The 14,137-nt window shown below is 38.6% G+C and overlaps 1 protein-coding gene across 7 annotated transcripts in view; it reads left to right on the top strand.

Annotated features, from left to right (window-relative positions):
• The window catches only part of NFATC2 (nuclear factor of activated T cells 2), a 121,977-nt gene that overhangs the window by 35,035 nt on the left and 72,805 nt on the right, over nucleotides 1-14,137 (top strand). For all 7 annotated transcript variants that reach the window (XM_072414159.1, XM_072414164.1, XM_072414162.1 and 4 more), the window contains exon 4: nucleotides 13,532-13,734. In XM_072414159.1, the coding sequence (XP_072270260.1) occupies nucleotides 13,532-13,734 (203 nt within the window). The remainder of the gene's footprint in view (nucleotides 1-13,531; nucleotides 13,735-14,137) is intronic.

The following is a 14,137-nucleotide window of genomic DNA, read 5'->3' as shown; positions in this document are numbered from 1 at the left end:
ACACATGTTGTCGTTGTGATTCTCCAACACTCACAAATAGTTACAGTGACATAGGCGGCCTGGCTTACACAACCTCCTGGCTCTAACACATGATACACGACACTCCTCAACCTACCATTAGCACTGCCGCACCAGCTAAAAGTTTCACTGAGTCAAAACATATTTTTGCTAGGAATTTCCTGCAAACCAAAAAAGATACTGGCCAAGTGACAGTAATAAACACACACACAAATGTGTCTTTTTACCAGAATAAATACTCTGATTTACTGGCATATTGGCCAAAGTAGTTTGGATTTCCTTAAATATTTTTAAATCCTTCTAAACAATGTATTTTATTTTTTCTTTTAATGATAATAAATCATAATTCTAATTAGCTCTTTTTATTTTTAACCATGTACTCTTCATTTGTGATTCTAAGGCATTCTTAGGTCAATTAATAATTATATTGTCACTTGGGTCTGTACCATGGTCACCTCATCAGTTTTGAATTTCAATAATTTATCTGCTGTTTTCTGATGGCCAGAGAAATTCAATTAGGACCTGTGGTAATAAATATAATAGCCTGAGCTTTACATAGAATTCATTGTTGTGCAGCAGTACATTGACAACAGAAGTACAGTTGCTGGCTCCAATATTAAAAAACAGGTGACAGAAGTACCTTCTTTACAAAAATGATGGACACGGAGTACCTTACGATATTTGCAGGCTCTGATATCACTAAATAGATGTTAGTTATTCTCAGCTTTGTTATTGCATACTGCCTAGCAGCACAAAGACCTCCCCAGGGCCAGTTTATTTGAATAATACAAAAATGTAGTAAATTAGACACAACCATGTTTTGTTTTTCAGTATTTTATTTTCATGAAGTTACTGCATAATTAGATAGATACTGCAACATTTTGAAATCCATGTTCTCATAGATAAAGTTGGTAAGGGTACAAACCTGTCATTTTTTATGGTTTCCATTGTAAAGATTTGCACTCACTTCCTGTTCTGAAGACACCCAGTCCCATGACACTAACTTATAACTCCAGCTGGGAATTTGTCCCATTATATTCACTTTTGAAACTTGGTGTTTGAACTCTGTTTCTTGTCTCTGAACCATAATGACCATAGGAACCTGGCTGAGAGGCATTGATGTTAGGGCACAATATATTAAATGTCCTGCAGTACAGTGTTGTTAAATCTTTACAACCCATATGCTTGACATTTAAGGAACTTAGTCGCATATGCTAACAATATAGTAAACTTAGATTAAAACACATTCTCTGTCACAAAATTCGAAATTAGGGTCATGTGGTCCTAACACTTAATCAAGATCTCTACCAGTTACTACATTCCTGTAATTCTTAGTTGGCACACAAGAATAAGAAAGTTATTGTGCATGCAAATGTACCCAGAAACACAGCAGTCTTTGACAACGTCCACTTATTTTTTTTTCGTATGTAACTTGATGTTCATATGTTCACATCCTCACTCTTATCTTGCAGTTGACATAAGTGGTGTCGCTTCCTTTGCTTTGTTTCCAAGCCACAGACAGGTGTGTGGCTAATGTAAGGCTCAAGTTTTAAACAATGCTGATTTTGGGTGGTTCTGCAGCCTGGCACGAAAACATGTATCTTGCCTGGAAATCGGGCTTTGCCAGTGCCAGGTGATTCTGACTTTTTTGGTATTATGTCAACAGCAAGGCCAAGTGTTGTGTGTGTTTATTTAAAGCCACTTAGCAGCATGCAACACATAAGAACAAGAGCTGTAGTGCTGAACACCGGAAAGCCTATTAATTTCCTCTTTCTTCTATGTGAAGTTGCAAACAACCGTCTTTTAGGTGGCACTGCAAATCTGAGGAAGGAAGCAACCTTGAAGGAAAAAGGACAGAGCTTCTATATGTGGAGACTAGTTCATATTTATGGTGTAGCATGAATTGGTCTGGTAACTTTTTATATTTTTATATTACTTTATTCTTCCTCCAATCACAAAAATTAGAATAAGTTCACACAGCCTTTCTTCATCTTTTTACCATGAACAAACCCTTGAACTAACTTCCAGGTCTTTGTATTATAATTACTAAATCCGCAGCTCACAGTGGGAAGAATGTCACCCTTAAAGATAGCCAAAAAGATCAACAACTGCCTACAAATCTTTTCCCTCTTGTGACGGGGTTGCACAGATCTCTGAAGTTGTACTATTTCTTCGATTTACTGCAGAAATGGGAAGGTTGTGACTGGTTCCCTTGGACATCCCCCAGTCAATAGGCTCCTGCCTAAGTTTATGTGGCAATGTCTGTTTTGTGTTGGCAGTATGTCTCCACCTGAAGACAGTACAAATGGAATATATGTAGCTTTTACAACCATAGCATTTATAGTCGCATATAATTGTTAGTGTTTGAATATTTAAAGATGCGGTTGGCTGGACATTCAGAATCCATAAGAGCAGCCCCACTGTTAACATTCAATTCATTGATCTTAATGAATATGTTACCTGCAAGCTTAGGGTGTACCCTGCTGTGTTTGTTCTACATCTAAAGGTCCTCCGGATTGGATGATGGCTATATTCATTTATACTTACTATGAGTGCTTTCCTTGCCTGGGACTAGACAGTTAGGAGAAGCAGCACAGTGATTATTAACTTTAGTTTTCTGTTACTCTGCTTTCACATCCAATTAGTATATTTCATTTTAGCACATAAAAGGTTTAGCTTTTTCTACTGCTTCTTCTTCTAACGCTTTAAATGCTTGCTGTAAAGGTGATTACAAGAAGCTGATACATAGTTAAATGCTAGCAATAAAACAGTAAATATAATGGTAGAATAATGAACACAGATCAGCTTTATGTTTTTTGTTTTATACCAGCCTTTAAACCCATGATCAGTAGACCTCCTTTCCTGGGTAACTGCTATAAAGTATTTTTCCTCATCACACTTGTAAACAGGATGAGCTTTAGACTCTGCTAAGCTTTTTTACTTCTTTACTAACCAATATTTGTGAATCACATTCAACTTTGATTCCAGTTATTGAATTCATGTTTAGTTTTGTGCACTTGGCAAAATTTTGCAAGGTTAGAGCCAGTTTCCAGTTTCTTATTTGCTAGAGATAAAATGTCCAAAGTATACATATATCTATATACATAGAAACTGACCATATATTAGCTTACTCATTCACAAGTTATTTATTACTATAGATTGTTTGCTTAGCATTAGGTGTAGATCGTGACCATAGGTCATCTACCCCTCCACTTTCAAACATGCCATAATTCTCCCTATCCTGAAGAAACCCTCACTAGACCCCTCCTTACCTTCGAGCTACCCTCCCATCTCCCTTCTCCCATATGTTTCCAAACTTCTTAAGTGCCTTGTCTACAAAAGACTCACTGATTACCTGAGCACCAACTCTCTCCTTGACCCTCTCCAGTATGGTTTTCAAGTTGCCCATTCCACCAAAACTTACTAAAGTGGCCAATGACCTCATCAGACCTAAGTCTCAAGACAACTTTTCCCTGCTCCTTCTCCTTGATCTTTCCTCTGCTTTTGACACTGTTGATCATCCCCTTCTAATACAAATCATGCGCTCCATTGGTATCTGTGACATCATGGATGTCTGACCGATTCCTGAAACTCAACCTGGATAAAAAAGAACTCATCATCATCCCCCCTCAAATTCCAAATCTCCCCCTGACATATATCTAACTGTTAACAACACTGTTATTCGTCCCTCCCTCCCTCCCATCTCCAAAATCAACCCCTACCTGTCCTCAGAGACCACCAAACTCCTTGTACATACTCCTATCATCTCTCTTCTGGACTACTGTAACCTCCTCCTCTCTGGTATTCCACTAACCCAACTCTCTCCTCTACAATCTATTATGAATGCTGCAGCCAAACTCATCCATCCTTCCCACCGCTCCTCTTCTGCTACATCTCTTTGCAGTTCTCTTAACTGGCTCCTGTGCTTTGCCTTCAAATCTCCCCACAGTTTTTGTCCCACTTACCTTTCTGACCTGGTAAAAAAATACTCCCCCTGCCGCTCTCTCTGCTCCTTTAATGACCTACAACTGACTTCCTCACTCATAACCTCATCACACGCATGGCTCCAAGACTTTTCTAGAGCTGCCCCAACTTTCTGGAATGGTTTTCCTCGTCCTATTTGGCTTGCTCCTACTCTCTGCTGATTTAAAAGAGCGCTCAAAACCCATTTTTCCAAATTTGCCTACCCATCTTCTGTTTTTTGAAACCGTCACTACTTCCCACCATTCCATATCCCCTCCTATTGTGTTTTAATTCCCCCACCTCTTAGATTGTAAGCCCTTTGGGGCAGAGTCCTCTCCTCCTCCTGTGTCACTGTCTGTATTTGTCTGTCATTTTGCAACCCCTATTTAATGTACAGCGCTGCGTAATATGTTAGCGCTATATAAATCCTGTTTATTAATAATAATAATAATAATAATAATAATAGGTCAATTATCTTCATTCTTCAGTTTGTTTAGTATAACATTTTAACATGTTTTCAGTTAGCAGAACTTTCCTGACCAAGTAATCTATGGAGAAACCCCGGATTTTATTCACTATGAATATGCTTTTTGATGAATTGTCATACCAGCATTTCATAGGTAACCCTATGTTTTATATATTCATTCAGGGGATTCTGGTGGCCTCTCCACTGTTTCTGATCTACAGGACCATGCAACATATGAAAGTTGGAAATGCTTTTTTCTTTTTAAGATTGGCATTGGTCTTTCTCAACCAGGGTTCTTCCACACCTTGCTAGTTGTTCCTTGTTCAATGAGAACTTAGTGACTCTAAGGTCAGTTTAGCTGACACCAATCATCTTTTTATGTATCTGTAAAGGAGGCATTCTTTCTACTGAGCTGCACTCTAATGTAGTGTGAGCTGTGGATTTAGAAATTATAGTAGGGGTTCCCTGAAAATTATTTCAATTGGTTCCTTAATGTTAAAAGATTGAGAAACCCCGCATTACATTGTACAACTATTTTTTAAACATGTTTTACCCATTAAAAATACACTTATAAGCTAAGCTTTAGGCTTACTATACATTTGAAATTACTTACCCCTGAAAGGATTGTTGGTGGTTGTGTTGGGTGACATCTTAGAAACAATGGCGTCTTCTGAGCAGCCTGTTCTATTCTATGGAGAGAATGGAGTACGGTACCTCGATATATTGTTCGAAAATAATATTCCGATGGCAGTTGTTACTAATCTAACATCGGAGCACAGAGGTGTCTTCAGTGCAGATTGCCTTTAACAAACAGTGTTCTCCCCAGCCCCTTTTAGCCGGGTGCACCACCCGGCACTTTTCAGTAACCACCCGGCTTTTTTTGGGTGGTTACTGGAGAGTTGGGTCACATTACAGGGGCTGCCACCCACCTACACTTTCTTGCCACCCGGCTTAAAAATAATTCTGGGTTCAACCCCGACATATTTGACCTGGCCTCTTATCTTTTTTTTGCCCAAACTACCAAATTGAACATATTTCAATATATATTTATTTTTGCGTTCCTTTCTTATATTACTGTACACCACCGTCCAGGGCCTTAGATCCATAAGGCAATATTGGCGACATACGCTGGTGGTCTCTCTGTTCCTGATGAAGCAGCCATGTCCTGCGAAACACACCGGGGAAAAAAACACATTAGGCCTGGCTTAATGAAAAAGTTGACTGATTCACTTAGCCCTCATTTGAAGAATAGAACTTATACACCATTGTCTTTGTACAATCCTGGATTTTGATACTGATTTGTCCTATTTTTATATGGTATAGTGACGGTTGCTATCACCTGATTATTTATTCTGCATGTGTAAAAAATATTTAGGTATTATATATAGAGAATTCCAATTTGTTTATAATGATTCTCCTATTCTGGCACCATGTTAGTAGTGTAGAATTTTTTGAACATTCCGTTGTGTTTGTTTTATTGTAAAGACCAAAAGTCTATTTTCACTCCCTGACTGCCAGCACTCGCACACCTCGACAGGAGCTGGGAATTTGGCAAGTATGAATGAAGTTAAAGATGACTGCTCCTGGATACTTATATATAATCCCCTCTCAGTCCGTAATCAATGGCTGAAATCACTGAACAAATTAGCATCTTGTTTACTCAACTCACATAAGGTAGCAAATAAGAAAGGCCCCCTTGTTTTTTTCAGGAGATGAGTATTCAGCTGCCAGAGCGCCCCTCCTTCCCTCCAGTCACAGACCGGATCACGTCTGGTCAGGGTTATAATATCAGACCAATTATACGAAAAGATTAAGAAAACGTTTTAACAGAAAATAGGATCTTTAAATCCCAAAATAGGGGATGGAAAGGCAGACATTACGTCTGGCTTTTCTTTGCCTGTGTGGCAAATGTGACTCAGGGCTCTTGGTTTAACTCCAGCTAGAACTGTGTAGTCTTTATAGAGGGTTTTATTGTGAACGGTGTACCTTTTTTTTTTTAACGGAAATAATTTCCTTCCCAGGTGTCGGCTGTGTTATAAAGCAGAGTTTTTTTTTCTTCTTGGGGCTGAAAAGGTGCTCATTTTGTATAAATCTAAAGCTTTGCTGTAAAGAATTTGTATATTTTCTCTGGTTTTCTTTGGGGAATAGCCCGCAGGTGGAGCAAGAAGAGATGATGACAAACAGGCTGGTATACTGGATGTATTTTTCATCTGCTCTTGAAGTGTCCTATCAGCTCGTTAAACCAATATACATACAAACAATCCTTTGTTTGATGGGGGTAGTCACCTGCTGGAGAACTAAAAGTTGCAGTAATTGCTGAAAAGACTTTAAATTTCTGACGGGGCAATAGATTCTCTTTGAAGCAAGGAGTTAAGCTGCGTACACACGGCAAATTTTTCTCGCCCGATAATCGGTATCGGCCAATTATCGGGCGAAAATCTGCCGTGTGTACAGTCGGTCGTCGTCCATCGTCCGACGACCGTCCTGGCGGATCCATGGACGATGGACGACGACCGATCCTAATGAAAGGGAAGGGGAGAGCGCGCAGCAGGGTGCCGCTCCGTCGCTCTCCCCCTCCCCTCTCCATAGAGCATGAACGGTGCTGTATGTACAGCATCGTTCATGCATCGTGCAGTCTTTTCTCCTTGGAAAGGATCGTGAAAGATCCTTTCCAACGAGAAAAATTGCAGGTGTGTACGCAGCTTAAGACTGTGTGCACACATAAAATTTTTGTTCCTGGAAGCGATTTTTCATGAGTAATGAACGAACAACTGCCCATTCTGTTCTTTGAAGCTGTGCTGTCTTCCTTTGACCTTTATAGCCGTTGATCATGTTATTCTTTTATTAAAAACAATTCAAAGGGGTCAATTTGTAAAGCTGTACATCTCATATTGCCTGGTAGAGAATCGATCATTGTCATTAAAGATTCTCCCCCAGAGAATGTCATATTTGCTGCTTTATAAATAGACCCCATAATGTTGCCAGGAATGAAGTACACAAGTATGTACAAGAATACAAATATGTTAGATGCATCACTCCACATGAAAGGTGTTTTTTCAGCAATTAACAACATGGGAAAAGATTAGAGCTACTTTTTTTTAAGTGGAATATAACATGTTGGTATTTAAGCAATGCACTTTCAATGGGTTTGACATCAGCCAAAAAAAAAGAGCAACTGTTCCATAAGTGGGACTTTAGTCACTCCAAATGGGGGACAACTTGGACTTCTGCCACTGGGACTGTCTGCAGTGTGTTTGCTATTCCTCCCTCATGCATAGTCATAAACTGGAAAGTTCAGAAAAGAAAAAAAAATACCTGAGACGGTTGGAGTGCTTTAACGCGGTTAGAGTTTATATTAAGTCTTAGCTACAACTTCAGTAAAATTTCAAACTTTTAGATATTTTTTGGGCTATATCACATATTAAAAAGCTCTCTGCATTATGGGATGGGGAGGGGACATGTTTATCTGAGGATTCAAGTCTTGTTGAACAGCTTTCAAAAAATAAATAAATAAAAAAAAGACATGCAGTCACGGCTGGATACCTGCAAAAAGGCCCCGGTAGCTTTGTTTTCAAGATGGCATGATCTTTGTTTATATGGCATATATGTTCTCTGTGTAATCATGCATACATCTACAGACCTTTGAAAAGATTAAATGATTTTTAAATACACAAAACTTAGAGAATAACAGCCTTTTAAGATGTTATGAAAAATATTGTATCCTTTACCATGTCTGTCAAACTTTCCTGCATGAAATATTCAGAGAGCAAATCTGTCTGTCTCCCTGATTCACAATAAGTTCTGTCTCGGGTAATGCCAGGATCTTCTGGTATCCTGTCTGTCCGGGGGTTGACACTGGCCAATTCTGGGCTAGAACTTCATAAAATAGCAGACAGACAACACGCCAAGGGAATGAGTCCATAGTTGGCAGCCACTGAAAAGGTGTTCCTTTTATTATGTGCCAGTGGAAAATGTCAAAGGAAACAGCAAAAGTCCATCATGATAGTCAAATATCAGGTGAGACTATGGTACACCAGGATAAGATTCCTGTACCATAATGTTATTTAACACACCTTATTCTTTTAGTCCTAAGACCAGCCTACACATGGTATATGTATGGAAAATACCTTATGGACCCGACTTTCTGGAGGTTTTTAGCATACGGCAACCCTTAACAATAACTTTCAGGTCTTCAGGGAACCCCTGTTATCATTACTATATCCACAGTATGTTAGCATGGTGGTCAGTAGGAAGAACGCCTCTTACATTGCAGACCAATGGGAAGAATTTCACCCTTGCAGACAGCCAAAAAGATCATTGGGACTCAAATAAGCTTACCCTGAGAACTGCAGATTGCTCATTTCTCAAGGAACCCCTACAAACTCCAGGGGAATCCTGGATGGGAAACACTGGTTTAGAGTACATGAAGGTGTAAACATACTGATGTTAACATTTGGTTGCAGTCACAATTTATTACTTTTTATTGTTGCTCTATATTTATATACTTTCCTTCTAAACACAGCATGTCACTAATTGCATAAACCTTTCACATGAGATTCTGTCCCTGACCACAGTCAGGTGAAATTAACATATCATTGTGTACCAAATACAAAAACATATTCTGATTACAGGCATGTACCTGTTGGGAATAAAATCATTAGTAAACAACAGTAGCAGCATTTTGTTATTGCTTGTTTCTTTTTTTTGTGTGCAGCCTTTGTGTTGCATAATAATGTTAATAATCAGAGTACTTGGTTTCTTCCTATAGGGTGGCTACAATGCATTGCATGTTCTCCATGGAAGCCCATTGTAGTCACCCTGGCATGTCTGCCCCCAGTTGGGATTGTTTGATTGCGTGCAACTTTCATGGTATTTGCGAGAGCTCCAGTGATGTGTTTGGGGCATGCATGTGTACTGATTTCAGGGTGTATGCAGGCATGTTGTGTTTAGCATGCTGGGAATATTGGGACATATAGTCCCAAATTTTCTGATCTAACCAACTTGTAAAATACTTGTTCCCTGGCTGCAATTTCTGGGAAGTGCAATGGACAAGAGACACGGTGCAGAGATCCTTTCCAATGTCTTTAGACTGGGGTTAAACACATGTGATGCCCTATTGAAAAGATTAGTGTTGGGGACCCCTTGATAATCAGTTGTTGTTTGAAAAGGGACAAGGCACTAACTCATTGTTTTTCTTTACTTTCTAACTTTTTTTTCTAACTTTTTTTTTTCTAACTTTCAAGTTCACTGTTCTTTTTTCATATGTTTTTCATTTTCCCAGATTTCAGTTTTCTTTCTATGAGATTTACAGATGTGGGGGTTAGGGTTGTTGATACAGCATAGAAGTGCTGACTTCTGAGTGGTTCTCACTGACAGGGCCTCCCACCCCGCTGTGTTTGTGGTGGAGAAATCAGACCACAATGTTCTGCACAAGTAGTCACTGCTTCTCTGTGCATGGCACTGAGGTCTGTCTGCGGGAGCTCATCACTAAGACCTCTGGCATATCTGTCACCATTCTGACCTACATTACACCGGATACATTGTGAAACGTAACATCGTGTATCTATTCTGTACTGTATCTGTAATAGCAACCATGCATGATTCACATGCTCTACATTAATGCCTATTTGAAATTATTCAGCTGAAACAGCAGGAATACATAAATGTAAACAATGTAAAGTATTAAGGTTTGCAGATCTTTTCAATTCATAGTGTTCTAAAGACCCAGTGGATGGGCAGACATATCCTGCTGTGTTCATAACCTGACGGGTTACTAGTGCTGACCCTAATCACTGCTCTGCAGGAGAATATACTGGGCAATATTATATTTCATAATATTATTAATAATAATAACAAACAGGATTTATAGAGCACCAACGTATTACGCAGTGCTGTACATACAATACAATAGGGGTTGCAAATGACAGACAGATACAGACAGTGACACAGGGAGAGGAGAGGACCCTGGCCCAAAGAGCTTACTCTTTGTGAATGCATAATGGCAAATGCACAAATTAAAATCTGCCTTGAGTTCTCTTTAAATCTTTACCATTCTTGCTGCACAAATCATTAAAAGAATTTTGTTTTTTTCATTTTGTGCAGGCTTATTTTAATCTTGTTTCCAAGATATATTTATAAATACCGTGATGTTTGTTTCCTTTTTATATATATATTCTGCTGTGTTTTACTTGAAAGTTCCTGACTCATTTACATCTCTCTCCTGAAAGAGCCTGCATTGTATAGTCTCTTTCCACATCCATCTTAAGCCTGGCCATAAACAGTCTAAAACCACTCAGATCTAAATGCCAAATACATGTGGCTTCTAAAATTGCTGCTCAGTAAGATTTACCAATATTATTCAATCTCCAGCCCTATGTGTGGCCTGACAGATCCTTCTCTCCTTCACGGACAAGATGGAAGAATGTTCGGCACTTTTGTGCCACTTTAATCTGGGGTGAGAACACAAATCATTACTATGTCCACGCACTACATGCAGAGACCTGACTTTCTACCATTGCCCGGAAAACATCCCTTTGTGGCTGCCTCCAAGGACAGTTTTACTACCAGAAGTTTTTGTATGTTTATTTTAGAGTTTTTCCCCTACATTACTGCATGTCTTGTTTACAGCAGTCCTCAGAAAATTTAATGTGGCCACCCTACCCTAGCAATGGAAACTGATGGAAATTAGTTACTGAGCAGCACAGATATTACAAAAAAAATGTTTTATTTGAAAACTTTTTTTTGTTACGAGAGTCATAGTGATCTGTGTCCCACCTTTTCAAGTTAATATTTGGCATTGTCTTGTCATGGATTATATAGGCTAGGTTCACACTGGCTCTAAGGTTGTAGTACATTTACCTCTTTCCAACGCCAAGAACCCATGCCTTTTGGGAAATGCTACATGGTAACATCTAACTGCGGCAGCTTCATTATGAATTAATAGGGGCCCCAGATCTGAAATGTTCAGATGCTTGTTCTTTAGGACATCAACATACGTTGATAGCTGCTGGGATCCGTGTGCTGGGATCCGTGTGCTGGGATCCGTGTGCTGGGTCCATACACAGTGCAGGTGAGTTCAAACACAGACAATTGCACTCAGAAACAAAGTCACTTCCGACAATCTGTTCTTGGGCATATGCATGGCTTCTGAATATCAGCTGTGTGATTCCTTATGACGCATTCACACTGTTGTATTTTTCTTATGACCTTTTATTTAAAAAGGACTAACATATTACACAACAGTCCACAATACATAGGTGCTCCAAATGATGGAGAATGTATACATAACAAGTGCAAACTATGACACACAAATAAAGAGGACTCAATTCTCAATTAAACTTACAGCCATTTTTTTGAAATGCATGCGGAGTCAGTGCATCATAAATTGGTTTATTCTTTTCTTCAATCCTTTACATTTGTCTTAAAGCCGACTAATTGAAACTAATATTGAGTTTTATTGCATTTTTAATGGCCATTGGCTATAATGTAGTTAAGAATGTATAATTTTTTTAAGACATGCATGCAGATACACAGTTCATTATATCCTAATACAAAGCACTAATATTAAGAAACTCTAAAGAATATGGACAATAATAACTATTTTCCTATGGATTAGGAGAATGTGAACATTTTAATGCAGTTACAACACAATGGTGTTAGCAGGCCGTACAAAAACTTTCATGCTGTCATTTGTGCAGGATATCATGCAAAGCTAATGAGGAAGTACAAAGTGATGAGCTAAGTCTGCAAGAAGCTTGCCACTTATATGAATCTGTTCCAAAACAGCCAAGAGTGAATTAGGTTTTACAAAGCTGACACGGCCCTTCGAAGTAAGGAATGTCAGAAGTGAGCCGGTGATTTGCTTTCTCTCTCTGATAACCCTTAAGAAGGTTTTGAGAAAGGAAAATGCTGGTTTGTTACTGAAGTCTCAGTAAAATATCAGAGCAGAGTACAGGGCAAGGTTACATCAACTTATTGGTTGAATGGCAAGATATTTGAATGCAGTTCCTCTTTAGTAAACAGAGCCGATCATTATGGCATACCTATCTTCTTATTTGTTTAGTCAAGATGACTATCACAAAATATTTACATCATTTTATAGAGTATAGGCTTCTTTCTGATGCCTCTGACTGCTTTAGCCTGGTATTTTTTTTTTTCGTGTGTGTGGACGTCAGAAAATGAGGTAACATCTGCCTCCGAAATATGGACAGTCCTATTCAGGACATCTGCTTAAACAAATTTCACACACAGGAAATACGGTTTGTGTTTTTAGAGATCAGGTTGTCTTTTACCCAGGAAAGGAAACAGACACTTGATATGTTCTAAAACAGCTCCGGTCTGCATTCTGAACTGCAGGATTTTAGATTTCACCTGTGCAGGCTGGCAAGGTGTACAGGAGTTTGTAGCTCAACAGAAGCTCTTTCAAACTCATCCAGTGATCTGGATCTGCTTTGGGTGAATTTTCTTACTCCCAAGTGTTCTGCTTTCATCATATTCTTAGGTTTAAGTATGAAAGGTTTCTTCAGCTGTAGCAATGACACAAATTATATATATATATTATATTATATAGATTATATACGTTTATACTTCACTATGGGTTATCCTTTGGGGGTCTTTGACTCTTGCCATTGGATTTCCTCGATGAAAAAGCCAGGACATGATTCAGCTTGTATCCAACAAGCAAATCTAAAATATCATTTTTTTCAAAATACCCTTCAAATGTTTCCCTATCAACACTTTTATTTATGTATTTATTTTATATATATATATATATATATATATATATTCATATACATCCATATTTTTCAATGTGTAGGGTACCCTGCTGCAGGAAATCTTTCAGGAGGTTTCTTTTACTTTAGAAAGATTTTATTTTACTTCTCACTGCTGTTTCTAAAGGACGGGATGTGAAAGGATAACTGTTGAATGAGTCATGGATGGAAAAAAACTGACATTGGTTTTAACCAGCCACTATTCCAAAATGAAAGAACAATTTTGGCTTTAAATATGCTTTAACTGTTTGTATGTTTGATGTATGTAAGTTATTAAGAGTATATGATCAAAGTTGTTACATTGTATCCACAGCTTCATGGCTATATGGAGAACAAGCCTCTGGGTCTGCAGATCTTCATTGGTACAGCTGATGAAAGAATCCTCAAACCTCATGCTTTCTATCAGGTCCACCGCATTACAGGCAAAACTGTTACCACCACCAGCTATGAAAAGATTATTGGACATACCAAAGTCTTGGAGATCCCCCTGGAGCCCAAGAGCAACATGAGAGCAACGTAAGTACAAACAAATTGGTTTGGGGTACAGTCAGGGAAAATGCTGAGAATGGTAACATTATTATAGGTGTTGAGTCTCCTAATAAAGCACATATATATGGTTCATTTATATTAAACCCTGATAATGACATTCCATGAAACATTCCCTGGTGGAAATACTTCCAGGACCACATGTTTCTATTACAGCAAATGACTCTCCACCAGGTAATGTTTCAGTAAATTCCAGATTTACAGCTTTATAAATAGACCCCAGGAAACAATGAAAAATCTGTATTTACTTTCATCATAACTAGCTAAAGCTGCGTACACACTTACAATTTTTGTCGTTGGAAAGGATCTTTCACGATCCTTTCCAACGACAAGGGGCTGCAAGATGCATGAACGATGCTGTACATACAGCACC

Source organism: Pyxicephalus adspersus, chromosome 6, assembly GCF_032062135.1.
Source record: "Pyxicephalus adspersus chromosome 6, UCB_Pads_2.0, whole genome shotgun sequence".
Taxonomy (NCBI): Eukaryota; Metazoa; Chordata; class Amphibia; order Anura; family Pyxicephalidae; genus Pyxicephalus; species Pyxicephalus adspersus.
The sequence above is the reverse complement of the archived record's forward strand: the minus strand, read 5'-3'. Positions and strand labels throughout refer to the sequence as shown.